The 16,177-nt window shown below is 24.2% G+C and overlaps 2 protein-coding genes across 2 annotated transcripts; both read left to right on the top strand.

Annotated features, from left to right (window-relative positions):
- The first annotated feature begins 5,929 nt into the window (after positions 1-5,929).
- LOC145752626 (beta-arrestin-1-like) lies at positions 5,930-9,575 on the top strand. The gene is made up of 11 exons (XM_082568929.1): positions 5,930-6,409; positions 6,564-6,624; positions 6,750-6,791; positions 6,874-6,971; positions 7,109-7,210; positions 7,538-7,671; positions 7,911-8,040; positions 8,262-8,419; positions 8,897-9,034; positions 9,222-9,308; positions 9,521-9,575. The coding sequence occupies exons 1-11, from the start codon at positions 6,374-6,376 to the stop codon at positions 9,573-9,575; spliced, it is 1,041 nt and encodes a 346-aa protein (XP_082425055.1). The 5' UTR covers positions 5,930-6,373.
- Positions 9,576-12,565: 2,990 nt separating this feature from the next.
- LOC145752625 (beta-arrestin-1-like) lies at positions 12,566-15,762 on the top strand. Its single transcript, XM_082568928.1, has 11 exons — positions 12,566-12,601; positions 12,764-12,824; positions 12,949-12,990; positions 13,073-13,170; positions 13,308-13,409; positions 13,736-13,869; positions 14,123-14,252; positions 14,474-14,631; positions 15,083-15,220; positions 15,431-15,517; positions 15,708-15,762. The coding sequence occupies exons 1-11, from the start codon at positions 12,566-12,568 to the stop codon at positions 15,760-15,762; spliced, it is 1,041 nt and encodes a 346-aa protein (XP_082425054.1).
- Positions 15,763-16,177: the final 415 nt, after the last annotated feature.

The raw sequence follows: 16,177 nt of genomic DNA, 5'->3' as shown, positions 1-16,177 counted from the left end.
TTTAATGACCTTTTTTTAGCAATGTTAAAGCAATAGGTAATGATAGGTAATGTTTTAAAAAAAAATATATATATATATAAAATAAGAAATTTATTTTACAGAATTTTTTTTAAATTTACGATCATCCAGGATTGGGGCTCCTAAGCAAAAGTAAACATTTCGAAATAATCATGTTGGTTTTATTGAGAAAATCAGAATATCAAATGTGGAAGATTATACATTAAAAACAATTGCTACGTTTTAAAGTAAGTTAAGTTTAATAAGTGTAAAATACATTAATTTTATAATCTTAAAGTAAAAATAAGACTCACCAAAAATGCCTGTAAAAAGAAAAAACGTATCACGAAACAATACAAACTTTTCTAAATTTCAGATAGTTTATCTTACATTTTAAATGAATTTTATTATAATAACGACATTGATGTAACCCTATTTTTAAAATATTAATACTTTTAAAAATTATAGGCATATTACATAAAAAATGCCAATTCTTGAAATTTAAAATTAAATGCCTGATTAGATGCGCAATCGTCTAACTTAAATACAAAAATTTAAAAACAAAAAAGTTAGGTAAAATTTTTGTTTTGGCTAGTTATGGCCATCAAGTGATCTTATGACGTCAAATGCATATATATTTAGAAAGTTTGTACAAAAATTAAAATAATTTTTTTTTTAGATTTTAGATTTTATTCACCATAACAACCCCAGTGAAGTAATAAACCTTTTTTGAAAATATTAATAAAAGATATTAATTTTTATAAAAGTTAGGCATATTACATAAAAATTGCCTAATCTTAAAATCCGAAATGTATTACCTTATTAGAAGCGCTTTTGTTTAACTTAAATACTAGTTAAAGAAATTTACGGAAAAACTCATTTATTAAAAGTTTGAGCATTTTTTGTTTGACGAACTGCACATTTCTTGACTGCATGAATAACTAATGTAGTAATTGTTTTGCAGAAAGTTTCAAAAAAAATAATGGAGACAGTGCGTTTGAAGAAAGGAATTTGTTGTTTATTATGATTTAAATGCGTACATTTATTGACATTTACAAAATAATTAAGATTTAAATTTTTTTTATCATTTTTTATTTATTTCGTGCCTATGTATGTAAAACTGCATGCATTTGTTATGTTGGGTCGGTGGGCTGGTGGTTAAGGGGTTTGCCTTTCAAACCTGAGCTGTAAGTTCGATTCTTGAGGTAGCAATACAACTCTTTTTATTTAATAAAAATCAAAAACCGAATGTATATCCTGATATCAACAATTCCAAAGCGAGTCAATAAATTATATTCTAATAAGGCAATTAATTTTGGATTTTAAGATTTGGCAAATTTTATGTAATATGCCTATAACTTTTATGAATATTAATATTTTTGATTAATAATTTCAAAATAGGTTCGTTACGTTACTGCAGTTGTTATAATATGGAATTAAAAATCTAAAAAATAATTTTTTTTCACAATTTTTTATATCAACTTATAATTATATATGCATATGACGTCACATAAAGGCCAACTGGCCAAAATAAAAATTCGCCCTAATTTTTTTGTTTTAGATTTTTTTTGCAAATTTCTTTATCTGGAATTTAAGTTAGACAAGTGCGCAACTAATAAGGCAATTAATATTGGATTTTAAGATTTGGCAAATTTTATGTAATATGCCTATAACTTTTATGAATATTAATATTTTTGATTAATAATTTCAAAATAGGTTCGTTACGTTACTGCGGTTGTTATAGTAAATGGAATTTAAAATCTAAAAAATAAATTTTTTTCATAATTTTTTATATCAACTTATAATTATATGCATATGACGTCACATAAAGGCCAACTGGCCAAAATAAAAATTCGCCCTAATTTTTTTGTTTTAGATTTTTTTTGCAAATTTCTTTATCTGGAATTTAAGTTAGACAAGTGCGCATCTAATAAGGCAATTAATTTTGGATTTTAAGATTTAGCAAATTTTATGTAATATGCCTATAACTTTTATGAATATTAATATTTTTGATTAATAATTTCAAAATAGGCTCGTTACGTTACTGCGGTTGTTATAGTAAATGGAATTTAAAATCTAAAAAATAAATTTTTTTCATAATTTTTTATATCAACTTATAATTATATGCATATGACGTCACATAAAGGCCAACTGGCCAAAATAAAAATTCGCCCTAATTTTTTTGTTTTAGATTTTTTTTGCAAATTTCTTTATCTGGAATTTAAGTTAGACAAGTGCGCATCTAATAAGGCAATTAATTTTGGATTTTAAGATTTAGCAAATTTTATGTAATATGCCTATAACTTTTATGAATATTAATATTTTTGATTAATAATTTCAAAATAGGTTCGTTACGTTACTGCGGTTGTTATAGTAAATGGAATTTAAAATCTAAAAAATAAATTTTTTTCATAATTTTTTATATCAACTTATAATTATATGCATATGACGTCACATAAAGGCCAACTGGCCAAAATAAAAATTCGCCCTAATTTTTTTGTTTTAGATTTTTTTTGCAAATTTCTTTATCTGGAATTTAAGTTAGACAAGTGCGCATCTAATAAGGCAATTAATTTTGGATTTTAAGATTTAGCAAATTTTATGTAATATGCCTATAACTTTTATGAATATTAATATTTTTGATTAATAATTTCAAAATAGGTTCGTTACGTTACTGCGGTTCTTATAGTAAATGGAATTTAAAATCTAAAAAATAAATTTTTTTCACAATTTTTTATATTAACTTATATATGCATATGAAGTCACATAAAGGCCAACTGGCCAAAATAAAAATTTGCCATAATTTTTTTGTTTTAGATTTTTTTTGCAAATTTCTTTATCTGGAATTTAAGTTAGACAAGTGCGCATCTAATAAGGCAATTAATTTTGGATTTTAAGATTTGGCAAATTTTATGTAATATGCCTATAAGTTTTATGAATATTAATATTTTTGATTAATAATTTCAAAATAGGTTTGTTACGTTACTGCAGTTGTTATAGTAAATGGAATTTAAAATCTAAAAAATATTTTTTTTTCACAATTTTTTATATCAACTTATAATTATATATGCATATGACGTCACATAAAGGCCAACTGGCCAAAATAAAAATTCGCCCTAATTTTTTTGTTTTAAATTTTTTTGCAAATTTTTTCATCTGGAATTTAAGTTAGACAAGTGTGCATCTAATAAGGCAATTAATTTTGGATTTTAAGATTTGGCAAATTTCATGTAATATGCCTATAACTTTTATGAATATTAATATTTTTGATTAATAATTTCAAAATAGGTTTGTTACGTAACTGCAGTTTTTATAGTAAATGGAATTTAAAATCTAAAAAATAATTTTTTCTCACAATTTTTTATATCAACTTATAATTATATATGCATATGACGTCACATAAAGGCCAACTGGCCAAAATAAAAATTCGCCCTAATTTTTTTGTTTTAAATTTTTTTGCAAATTTCTTTATCTGGAATTTAAGTTAGACAAGTGTGCATCTAATAAGGCTATTAATTTTGGATTTTAAAATTTGGCAAATTTTATGTAATATGCCTATAACTTTTATGAATATTAATATTTTTGATTAATAATTTTAAAATAGGTTCGTTACGTTACTGCGGTTGTTATAGTAAATGAAATTTAAAATCTAAAAAATAAATTTTTTTCACAATTTTTTATATCAACTTATAATTATATATGCATATGACGTCACATAAAGGCCAACTGGCCAAAATAAAAATTCGCCCTAATTTTTTTGTTTTAGATTTTTTTTGCAAATTACTTTATCTGGAATTTAAGTTAGACAAGTGCACATCTAATAAGGCAATTAAATTTGGATTTTAAGATTTAGCAAATTTTATGTAATATGCCTATAACTTTTATGAATATTAATATTTTTGATTAATAATTTCAAAATAGGTTCGTTACGTTACTGTGGTTGTTATAGTAAATGGAATTTAAAATCTAAAAAATAATTTTTTTTCACAATTTTTTATATTAACTTATAATTATATATGCATATGACGTCACATAAAGGCCAACTGGCCAAAATAAAAATTCGCCCTAATTTTTTTGTTTAAGATTTTTTTTGCAAATTTCTTTATCTGGGATTTAAGTTAGACAAGTGCGCATCTAATAAGGCAATTAATTTTGGATTTTAAGATTTGGCAGTTTTTATGTAATATGCGTATGACTTTTGTTAATATTTTTAATAAATATTTCCAATAAATGTTAATATTTTTAATAAATATTTCCAATAAATATTAATATTTTTAATAAATATTTCCAAAATAGGCTTATTACGTCACTGCAATTGTTATTGTAAATGAAATTTAAAATCTAAAAATTTTTTTTTGAAATGTTTGTATAATTTTATATTCATATATGTGTAAGACGTCACATGGTGGCCAACCGGCAAAAACAAAAATTTGCCCTAACTAGTATTTAAGTTACACAAATAAATGCGCTTCTAATAAGACAATAAATTTTGGTTTTGTTATGGAAAATGAAATTTAAAATCTAAAAAAAAATATTATTTTAAAAATTTTTGTACAATCTTATAATTATATATGCTTATGACGTCACAAGGTCACTTGGTGGGTAACTACTAACTAGCCAAAACAAAAAATCGCGATTTTATTAAATTTAGCGATTTTCATAAATTAGTATAATTTTTTTTTTAATTTTAACAAAAATACGTTTAATATGCAGGAGCAGTTATTATCCTAAATTAAATTTATATTAAAAAAAATATTAGGATACAAATTACTTATGCCCCTATAACGTCAAAGGCTACGTAGTTTCTTGCAATAAGATTCTTTAAATATTTCTGCTAATTGCCCTAATTAACTAAGAACGTTTAAAAACAAGAAATTATTTTAATTTTTAAAAATTTAAAGATTTTTTTAAATTGCGCTAAATAGTTTTATTCGTATTAATGTATTTGATTAATTTTATAAAAATACGTTTGTTGGACCTTTTCGGTTATTATATATATATTATAGATATATATATAATAAATTTAAAACCTATATATATGCATAGGGCGGCTAAATATAGACAAAATTGTTTATAACATTGCCACTTATAACGTTAACACTATATTTTTAAGTAACCACAATGACAGAATAAACACACTTTCACCTGTTTATTGATCGTAGATGTCGACTTTTATTTTAGTTGTTTTGCCAGGAGCTCTCTCTGTCTTGATATCAGCAAGTGCAGAATTCGGCTTTACCCTAGAAACATAAAATATCGGTAAAGATTTGTTTTTAACAAACGCACAATATGTAATTTTCGTATAAATAATACTTATATTACGTCGATACTTCCAGTGTGTATGAAAAATAATTCAATATTAAAAAAAAGTACGCAGGTCGTCAATGTAGACTTTCCTTAGTTTAAAATACAAATCGTAAATTAAATTCTTAACAGCATCAATTTAAAAAAACAATTTTAAATAATAGTTTTACATTAAATATACTAATTCCAACACGAGATACAATATTTATCATAATTTTCATTTAAAAAAATCTAATTTTGACCTATATTGCAAAATGACGATGGGTTTAAAGTAATTTAAGTTATGATGGTAATAAATACAACAGATATAGGCTAAGAGTTACATTATAAATATTTTGGTTTAATGTTTAAGTAAGAATTTTACTTAAAATCTAAGGCAAAATCTTGAGTAAGGTGATTAATATATAATGTTACAAAAATATGTTCATAGTTTTGTTTAATCAATTTTTAATGACGTTGTAACCTTATTCAAATAATCACTTAACAAAATCTGATGTAAATAATACACGGAAATAAATAAGGTCAAAAAAATACTTGGTAATAAATTAAGTCAAAAAATAATTTAATTAAAAAAAATCAGAATGTAACATCTAAATTACAGTGTCGCAAATAAAAAATAAAGCTACAGGACTAACACCACGTCGCACGCAAACACAGATAAGATAAGTGACCACGTGACCTAAAGATACATTAGTTATAATCAAACATTTGTATTTTTTATTTATTAAAAAAATACATTTGTTAAAAAATTTTTTCACCCCTAAAAAAGAGATTAATGGATTTATATTAATTATCAAAAAGCTTATTCTTTAAAGGTTGAAATTTTAATCATCAAAAATACTAATCTTCTGATCACTATAGTAATCCTTTTTTGCAATCGTTTTAATAAATGTAGCGTAAATAATGACAGATTAATCTATCCCTATAAAAATGAGAATTTAAAATAAACATTTATCATAAGGTTGCGACGTCTTGTTATAATAAAAAGTGTTCGAATACCCTTTTTATAAATAGATAAACGTATTTTTGGACGACTTCAAATTATTTTTTTTTTTTGGCGGAAAAGTTAACTATGTCTGTTTACAAGAAAGTTACCCCGAATAAAATGGTAAGTTAATTTTACTTTCGTGAAAAATATGTTTTATAAGCGCAAATGGTTAATAAAAACTAAACATTAGTAAGTTTTTGTTATATAATATACTTTTAGGGGTAAATGTTTAGTTTATAATATACCATAAAATCAAATAAAATTTTATTTTTAGGTCACCATGTATTTACCAAAACGTGACTACGTAGACCATACAACACATACCGACCCAATAGGTAAATATTATTATATTTAAGGCAATTATATTTGTATAAAAAAAACGAATAAATCTCCTAGTGTTTGTAAATTTTGTTAATTGTGTGGTATAATTTATCTTTTAAATAAAATTGTATTTCTTTAGATGGCGTTGTATTGGTGGATCCCGCTTTAAAAGATGGCAAGGGTAAATATATCTAACATGTTATATTTTATTAAATTATAAATTTGTATTTAAAAAAAATTTAAACTTAATAAAAATATTTTAGTGAATGTCAAATTGACGTGTGCTTTTCAATATGGAAGAGAAGATTTAGAGGCAATAGGGGTGAAGTACACCAAACAATATTGTGATATTGTTACTCAGGTATTTATTTATAAAATATAAGAACAATAACATGGTGGACTCCAATAAAATATTTCAAGTGTTTATAAATTAGTGTTATTTTAAATATTTAAAAAAGAATAGTCTTACATATTTGAAAAAAAAATTACTTAAAAAAGGTCTACCCTCCGAATGATGCTTCTAAGGGCAAAGAAAACACAGAAATGCAAAATAAGCTTTTAAGAAAACTTGGTGAAAATGCTTACCCATTCACAGTGGAGGTTAGTTGAAAAGGATCTTGTTAATCTTTTATTCTTTTTTAAATCTATTGTTCTGTTTTAGTGTAGGCAAATCTGTAAAGAAATTTATGTTAACTTTATTCTTATATAAAAACTTAATACCTTTTTTAGTTTTAAATTACTTTAAAAAAATTTAAACCCTAAAGGTATTTGTTTGTTTATGCCACATTTATATTTTAAAAACAAACCAGATAAAGCTTAGATTACTTTTACACAATTTTACCAATACCAATTTATAATTTGACTAACAAGTGTATGATTAGGTTTTTACCTCATTTTTACCTATAACCAACTTTAATATATTTACAGGTTCCTCGCAACTCTCCCTGTTCTGTTTCATTAAATCCAGAATCATCAGATCATGTTGATCGAGCTTGTGGTGTGGATTACAAACTTATTGCTTTTGTTGCAACAAGAAACAACAACACACTAATTGACCCAGAGTAAATTATAACCCTCAATCATGTTAACTTTCTAAAAAAATAATATAATTTATTAATTTTAAGTAATCTGTTTTAAATCTTTAAATTAACTGAATAAAATATTTTATGTTATTTTAATTTATTTGGTCTTAGTAAGTACAGGAAAATTTTAACATTAAATTTTAGTTGCAAACATATTAAAAGTTTGACCAAAAATAATTTAAATAATTTTTAAACCAATTTACAAATTCTTTTTTTAGATCTTCAGCAACTTTTAAAATTCGCAAAATTCAATATGCCCCAGATAAAGCAGGGTCACCTCCGCGACAAATCGAAGAGCTATGCAAGAAGGAGAAACCCTTGTCTGTTGACGTCTCTCTTAACAAAGAGGTAAATAATCTAATTAATATTAAAACCTGTTAAAATATGTTTAAAATGTATTTACAAACTAAAGTAATCTATACTGTGTCACTTTTACAGATGTATGCAAATTGTAAATAATAATTGGTTTAAAAAAAACATAGGTTTTTAAATTGTTATATAAATACTCAAATAAATGTAAGCTATACAGAGAAGTAAAATGTAAAAAGTTAACACCTTTTTCTTCACAGTTATATTACCATGGTGAAGATATTAAGGTGATTGTCAAAATCGAAAACAAATCTGGAAAAAATGTGAAAAAAATCAAGTTAACAGTTGAGCAATTCGCTAATGTTTGCTTATTCAAGAATGCTCAATATTCAAGTACTGTTGTAACAGAAGAAATTTGGTAATTCCTTTTTGTTGATAAATTGGAAAACTACTATTAAAAATAAATTGTTTTATATACTTTTTTACCATTACAAATAATTTTTAATCAATTTAAGTGCTTATATTATTATATACAAATGTTACAGATTAAAATATATTGATCATTAAAGATGATTTAATCCCTTAATAATACTAAATAGATTAGGATTACAATACTAACAAAAATAAAATATCAAATTTCACTTCAAATTAGCGAATAGGTCAATTGAAATCACATAACCAATTTAAATAATTTATAACGGTCCATTAAAACTTAATATTGAACTACTAACAAAATATTTTAACAATTAATAACATTTAATACAATTTAATTCTTTAAGCAATACCACCACTATTTTTTTATGGGAATACACACAATAATTAGTTTTTAAACTTTTAACAATATTTAAACAAACCATGCCATATTGTTAAATTTCCTACATTATTTTTTTTACAGTGATCAGATCCCAGCTGGTACCAACTTCAACAAAGTTTATTCAATTTGTCCTCTGCTAAGTGATAATAAGGACAAGGGAGCAATTGCATTAGATGGAAAGTTAAGACAGGAAGACACCAACCTAGCTTCAAGCACAATGTAAGATAGTCATTTAAAAAAATTTCTATTTAACAAAACAAAAAATATTACGAAACTATTTTATACAAGTAAAAATAAATAAATTGAAGATTTTATTATAAAACTGTAAATTTTTACTTGTTTTCAAAAATAAAAATAAACTGTTTTTTATAGACCGTCAGTATTTATTTTTACCTTTTATTTTTAGATCTAAACCAGGGACATCAGAAGAAGAAGTTGGAATTGTCGTCAACTACAAAGTGAATTGCATTTTCTGTTTCGGAGCATTTGGAGGGTAAGTTAATTATCTACATATTCACAAATATTTTTTTTTTATTACCCATTCGATATTAATTTCTAAAAAAAAATTTAATTTTTGTTATATTTGACTACAGTATTAGTTTTTTTTAATTAAATAACTAAATGATTACCCTCTTTTATTACCATAAATAAATAAAATATTATTTAAATAAAAGTAAATTCTTAAATCTTTCATATTTTTGATAGGGAACAAAAAGTTGTGTTGCCATTTATTTTGATGCATCCTAAACCAAGCACCTAAATATGGTTTAACCACATTTGAGATAGATGTATTGTATTTTTATTGTCAAACATATATTTATACTTTGTTCAGTGTTATCTGTAAATAAATGTTTAAATTAAAAATAACATTTTTTGTAAATTTAAGTTTAGCTTGTGAATAAATTTAAAAACAAATAAAAAATTTATAAGTTAAATTAAAGAAATGGTGTTACAAAAATAAGTTACACGTGGTATTTATAAATATAAAAATTTCTGCTTAGTTGAGATTTAAATTTAGACTTGCAAGTTGATGAAAATGAAACATGTATATAGAATTAAATTATTAATAAATACAATGGAACAATCACCACATTAACTTCCTTGTTCGTCATATTAATACCACATAATCAAAACATCATCACATTCTTTTGCCCACATATTTAAATAACTTTTTAACATAGGTGAAAGAATATTAAGATAAAACCAGAATTAAACTTTGACAAAAAAGTTAGCATTAAAGACCTGTTCTAATAAAGAATGCGCATCTAATAAAGCAATTAATTTTGGATTTTAAGATTGGGCAAATTTTATGTAACATGCCTATAACTTTTATGAATATTAATATTTTTGATTAATAATTTCAAAATAGGCTTGTTACGTCATTGCGGTTGTTATAGTAAATGGAATTTAAAATCTAAAAAAAAAATGTTTTTAAAAATTTTTGTATAAACTTATAATTATATATGCATATGACACTGGGTCACTTGAAGGCAAACTGGACAAAAAAAAAATTCGCCTTAACGTCCTTTTTTTTATTTTTTTTTTGCAAATTTCTTTATCTAGTAAAGAAGTTCGAAGTTGGATTACCACAGCAAAAATCGAACTTACAGCTCAGGATCGAAAGCCAAGCCCCCTAACCAGCGGGCCACCGACCCGAAATAACAAAAGCATGCAGTTTTACATACATATGCACAAAATAAATAAAAAGTCATAAAAAAAATTCAAATCTTAATTATTTTGTAAGGTCAATAAATAAACACATTCGAAGCATAATAAAAAAAATTTTTTTCTTTAAACGCATTGTGTTCATCATTCTTTTTTGATAATTTCTGCAAAAAATGACCACATTTCTTTCGTGAATTTCTTCATCTAGTATTTAAATTAGATAAAGGCGCTTCTAATAAGACAACAAATTTCGGATTTTAAGATTTGGCAGTTTTTATGTAATATGCGTAACTAGTATTTAAGTTAGACCCTAACTAGTATTTAAGTTAGACAAATAAATGCGCTTCTAATAAGACAATAAATTTTGGTTTTGTTATGGAAAATGAAATTTAAAATTTAAAAAAAAATATTATTTTAAAAATTTTTGGACAATCTTATAATTATATATGCTTATGACGTAACAAGGTCACTTGGTGGGTAACTACTAACTAGCCAAAACAAAAAATCGCGATTTTATTAAATTTAGCGATTTTCATAAATTAGTATAATTTTTTTTTAATTTTAACAAAAATACGTTTAATATGCAGGAGCCTATAACGTCAAAGGGTACGTAGTTACTTGCAATAAGATTTTTTAAATATTTCTGCTAAATGCCCTAATTAACTAAGAACGTTTAAAAACAAAAAATTATTTTAATTTTTAAAAATTTAAAGATTTTTTAAATTGCGCTAAATAGTTTTATTCGTAAAAATGTATTTGATTAATTTTATAAAAATACGCTTGTTGGACCCTTTCGGTTATTATATATATATAATGAATTTAAAACCTATATATATATATATATATGCATAAGACGGCTAAATATAGACAAAATTGTTTATAACATTGCCACTTATAACGTTAGCAGTAGCACTATATTTTTAGTAACCACAATGACAGAATAAACACACTTTGCTCACATGTTTATTGATCGTAGATGTCGACTTTTATTTCAGTTGTTTTGCCAGGAGCTCTGTCTTGATATCAGCAAGTGTAGAATTCGGCTTTACCCTAGAAATATAAAATATCGGTAAAGATTTGTATTTAACAAACGCACAATATGTAATCATCGTATAAATAATACTTATATTACGTCGATGCTTAACTTTTTAAGTGTGTATGAAAAATAATTTAATATTAAAAAAAAGTGCGCAGGTCGTCAATGTAGACTTTTCTTTTTTAAAATACAAATCGTGAGTTAAATTCTTAACAGCATCAATTTAAAATACCAATTTTAAATAATAGTTTTACATAAGATATACTTATCCCAACACGATATACAATATTTATCATAATTTTCATTTAAAAAAATCTAATTTTGACCTATATTGCAAAATGACAATGTGTAATCTAAGTTATGATAATAATAATAAATACAACAGATATAGGCTAAGAGTTACTTTAAAAATATTTTGGTGTAATGTTTAGGTAAGTATTTTACTTAAAATCTAAGGCAAAATCTTGAGTAAGGTGATTAATATATAATGTTACAAAAATATGTTCATAGTTTTGTTTAATCAGTTTTTAATGACGTTGTAACCTTATTCAAATAATCACTTAACAAAATCTGATGTAAATAATACACGGTAATAAATAAGGTCAAAAAAATACTTGGTAATAAACACCACGTCGCACGCAAACACAGATAAGATAAGTGACCACGTGACCTAAAGATATAATAGCCCATTAAAGATTTGGTTTTTTATTTATTAAAAAATTTTACTTTCACCGCTTAAAAAGAGATTAAGGGATTTATATTAATTATCAAAAAGCTTATTCTTTAAAGGTTGACATTTTAATCATCAAAAATACTAATCTTCTGATCACTATAGTAATCCTTTTTTGCAATCGTTTTAATAAATGTAGCGTAAATAATGACAGATTAATCTATCCCTATAAAAAGGAGAATTTAAAATAAACATTTATCATAAGGTTGCGACGTCTTGTTATAATAAAAAGTGTTCGAATACCCTTTTTATTAAATAAATAAACGTATTTTTAGACGACTTTTAAATTTTAATTATTTTTTTTGCGGAAAAGTTAACTATGTCTGTTTACAAGAAAGTTACCCCAAATAAAATGGTAAGTTAATTTTAATTTCGTGAAAAATATGTTTTATGAGCGCAAATGGCTAGAAAAAACTAAACAGGGAAATATTAATAAATTTTTGGTATATACTGTACTTCTAGGGCTAAGAGTTTAGTTTATGATATACCATAAAATCAAATAAAATTTTATTTTTAGGTCACCATGTATTTACCAAAACGTGACTACGTAGACCATACAACACATACCGACCCAATAGGCAAATATTATTATATTTAGGGCAATTATAAATGTATAAAAAAACGAATAAATCTTCTAGAGTTTGTAAATTTTGTTAATTGTGTGGTATAATTTATCTTTGAAATAAAATTGTATTTCTTTAGATGGCGTTGTATTGGTGGATCCCGCTTTAAAAGATGGCAAGGGTAAATATATCTAACATGTTATATTTTATTAAATTATAAATTTGTATTTAAAAAAAATTTAAACTTAATAAAAATATTTTAGTGAATGTCAAATTGACGTGTGCTTTTCAATATGGAAGAGAAGATTTAGAGGCAATAGGGGTGAAGTACACCAAACAATATTGTGATATTGTTACTCAGGTATTTATTTATAAAATATAAGAACAATAACATGGTGGACTCCAATAAAATATTTCAAGTGTTTATAAATTAGTGTTATTTTAAATATTTAAAAAAGAATAGTCTTACATATTTGAAAAAAAAATTACTTAAAAAAGGTCTACCCTCCGAATGATGCTTCTAAGGGCAAAGAAAACACAGAAATGCAAAATAAGCTTTTAAGAAAACTTGGTGAAAATGCTTACCCATTCACAGTGGAGGTTAGTTGAAAAGGATCTTGTTAATCTTTTATTCTTTTTTAAATCTATTGTTCTGTTTTAGTGTAGGCAAATCTGTAAAGAAATTTATGTTAACTTTATTCTTATATAAAAGCTTAATACCTTTTTTAGTTTTAAATTACTTTAAAAAAATTTAAACCCTAAAGGTATTTGTTTGTTTATGCCACATTTATATTTTAAAAACAAACCAGATAAAGCTTAGATTACTTTTACACAGTTTTACCAATACCAATTTATAATTTGACTAACAAGTGTTTGATTAGGTTTTTACCTCATTTTACCTATAACCAACTTTAATATATTTACAGGTTCCTCGCAACTCTCCCTGTTCTGTTTCATTAAATCCAGAATCATCAGATCATGTTGATCGAGCTTGTGGTGTGGATTACAAACTTATTGCTTTTGTTGCAACAAGAAACAACAACACACTAATTGACCCAGAGTAAATTATAACCCTCAATCATGTTAACTTTCTAAAAAAATAAATATAATTTATTAATTTTAAGTAATCTGTTTTAAAAAAAATCTTTAAATCTTTAAATTAACTGAATAAAATATTTTATGTTATTTTAATTTATTTGGTCTTAGTAAGTACAGGAAAATTTTAACATTAAATTTTAGTTGCAAACATATTAAAAGTTTGACCAAAAATAATTTAAATAATTTTTAAACCAATTTACAAATTCTTTTTTTAGATCTTCAGCAACTTTTAAAATTCGCAAAATTCAATATGCCCCAGATAAAGCAGGGTCACCTCCGCGACAAATCGAAGAGCTATGCAAGAAGGAGAAACCCTTGTCTGTTGACGTCTCTCTTAACAAAGAGGTAAATAATCTAATTAATATTAAAACCTGTTAAAATATGTTTAAAATGTATTTACAAACTAAAGTAATCTATACTGTGTCACTTTTACAGATGTATGCAAATTGTAAATAATAATTGGTTTAAAAAAAACATAGGTTTTTAAATTGTTATATAAATACTCAAATAAATGTAAGCTATACAGAGAAATAAAAACTAAAAAGTAAACACCTTTTTCCTCACAGTTATATTACCATGGTGAAGATATTAAGGTGATTGTCAAAATCGAAAACAAATCTGGAAAAAGTGTGAAAAAAATAAAGTTAACAGTTGAGCAATTCGCTAATGTTTGCTTGTTCAAGAATGCTCAATATTCAAATATTGTGGCAACAGAAGAAATTTGGTAATTCCTTTTTGTTGATAAATTGGAAAACCACTATTAAAGATAAATTGTTTTATATACCTTTTTATCACTAGAAGTATTTTTTAATTAATTTAAGTGCTTATAATATTATATACAAATGTTACAGATTAAAATATATTGATCATTAAAGATGATTTAATCCCTTAATTCCTTAATAATACTAAATAGATTAGGATTACAATACTAACAAAATAATATAACAAATTTCGCTTAAAAAGAATAATTTATAGTAGTTCATTAAAACTTAATATTAAAATACTAACAAAATAATATAACAATTATTTGCACTTAATACAATTTAAACTTTAAGCAATACCACTTTTTGTTTTGTTTCTATTTGTTTATGTACAATAATCAGTTTTTAAACTTTTAACAATGTTTTAACATACCATGCCATATTGTTAAATTTCTTACATTATTTTTTTTACAGTGATCAGATCCCAGCTGGTACCAACTTCAACAAAGTTTATTCGATTTGTCCTCTGCTAAGTGATAATAAGGACAAGGGGGCAATTGCATTGGATGGAAAGCTTAGACAGGAAGACACTAACCTAGCTTCAAGCACAATGTAATTTGTTTGTTGTTTGTAAGATATTCAGTAAAAAAAATTTCTATTTAACAAAACAAAAAAGAAACTATTTTATACTAGTAAAAATAAATAAATTGAAGATTTTATTATAAAACTGTAAATTTTTACTTGTTTTCAAAAATAAAAATAAACTTATCTTACAGAGTTTTTTAAAGACTGTCAGTATTTATTTTTACCTTTTATTTTCAGAGCTAAACCAGGAACATCAGAGGAAGAAGTTGGAATTGTCGTCAACTACAAAGTTAATTGCATTTTCTGTTTCGGAGCATTTGGAGGGTAAGTTAATTATCTACATATTCACAAATAAATTTTTTTATTAACCATTTAATTTTAATTTGTAAAAAGATGATAAATTTTAAATTTATTTGACAACAGAATTAGCCTTTTTTAACTCATTTATTATCATTAATAAATAAAATATTATTTAAATAAAAGTAAATTCTTAAATACTTTAAATTTTTAACAGGGAACAAAAAGTCGTGTTGCCATTTATTTTGATGCATCCTAAACCAAGCAGCTAAATATGGTTTAACCACATTTAAGATAGATGTATTGTATTTTTGTTGTCAAATTGTCAAATATTGTATTTTTGTTGTCAAATATGCCTATAACTTTTATGGATATTAATATTTTTGATTAATAATTTCAAAATAGGTTTGTTACGTTACTGCAGTTGTTATAGTAAATGGAATTTAAAATCTAAAAAATAAATTTTTTTCACAATTTTTCAACTTATATAATTATATATGCATATGACGTCACATAAAGGCCAACTAGCCAAAATAAAAATTCGCCCTAATTTTTTTGTTTTAGATTTTTTTTGCAAATTACTTTATCTGGAATTTAAGTTAGACAAGTGCACATCTAATAAGGCAATTAATTTTGGATTTTAAGATTTGGCAAATTTTATGTAATATGACTATAATTTTTATGAAT

This window comes from Corella eumyota, chromosome 5 (genome assembly GCF_963082875.1).
Source record: "Corella eumyota chromosome 5, kaCorEumy4.1, whole genome shotgun sequence".
Lineage (NCBI taxonomy): Eukaryota > Metazoa > Chordata > Ascidiacea > Phlebobranchia > Corellidae > Corella > Corella eumyota.
Note: the sequence above shows the minus strand (reverse complement) of the source record. Positions and strands in the feature narration are given on the sequence as shown.

Bases quoted from the DNA above. Each gene is read 5' to 3' on its own strand.
- LOC145752625 (XM_082568928.1), top strand. From the start codon at position 12,566: ATGTCTGTTTACAAGAAAGTTACCCCAAATAAAATG. The intron at 12,991-13,072 runs GTAAATATATCT...AAAATATTTTAG, and splicing joins CGCTTTAAAAGATGGCAAGG to TGAATGTCAAATTGACGTGT. The intron at 15,221-15,430 runs GTAATTTGTTTG...TTTTATTTTCAG, and splicing joins AACCTAGCTTCAAGCACAAT to AGCTAAACCAGGAACATCAG.
- LOC145752626 (XM_082568929.1), top strand. From the start codon at position 6,374: ATGTCTGTTTACAAGAAAGTTACCCCGAATAAAATG. The intron at 6,625-6,749 runs GTAAATATTATT...GTATTTCTTTAG, and splicing joins AACACATACCGACCCAATAG to ATGGCGTTGTATTGGTGGAT. The intron at 7,211-7,537 runs GTTAGTTGAAAA...ATATATTTACAG, and splicing joins CTTACCCATTCACAGTGGAG to GTTCCTCGCAACTCTCCCTG.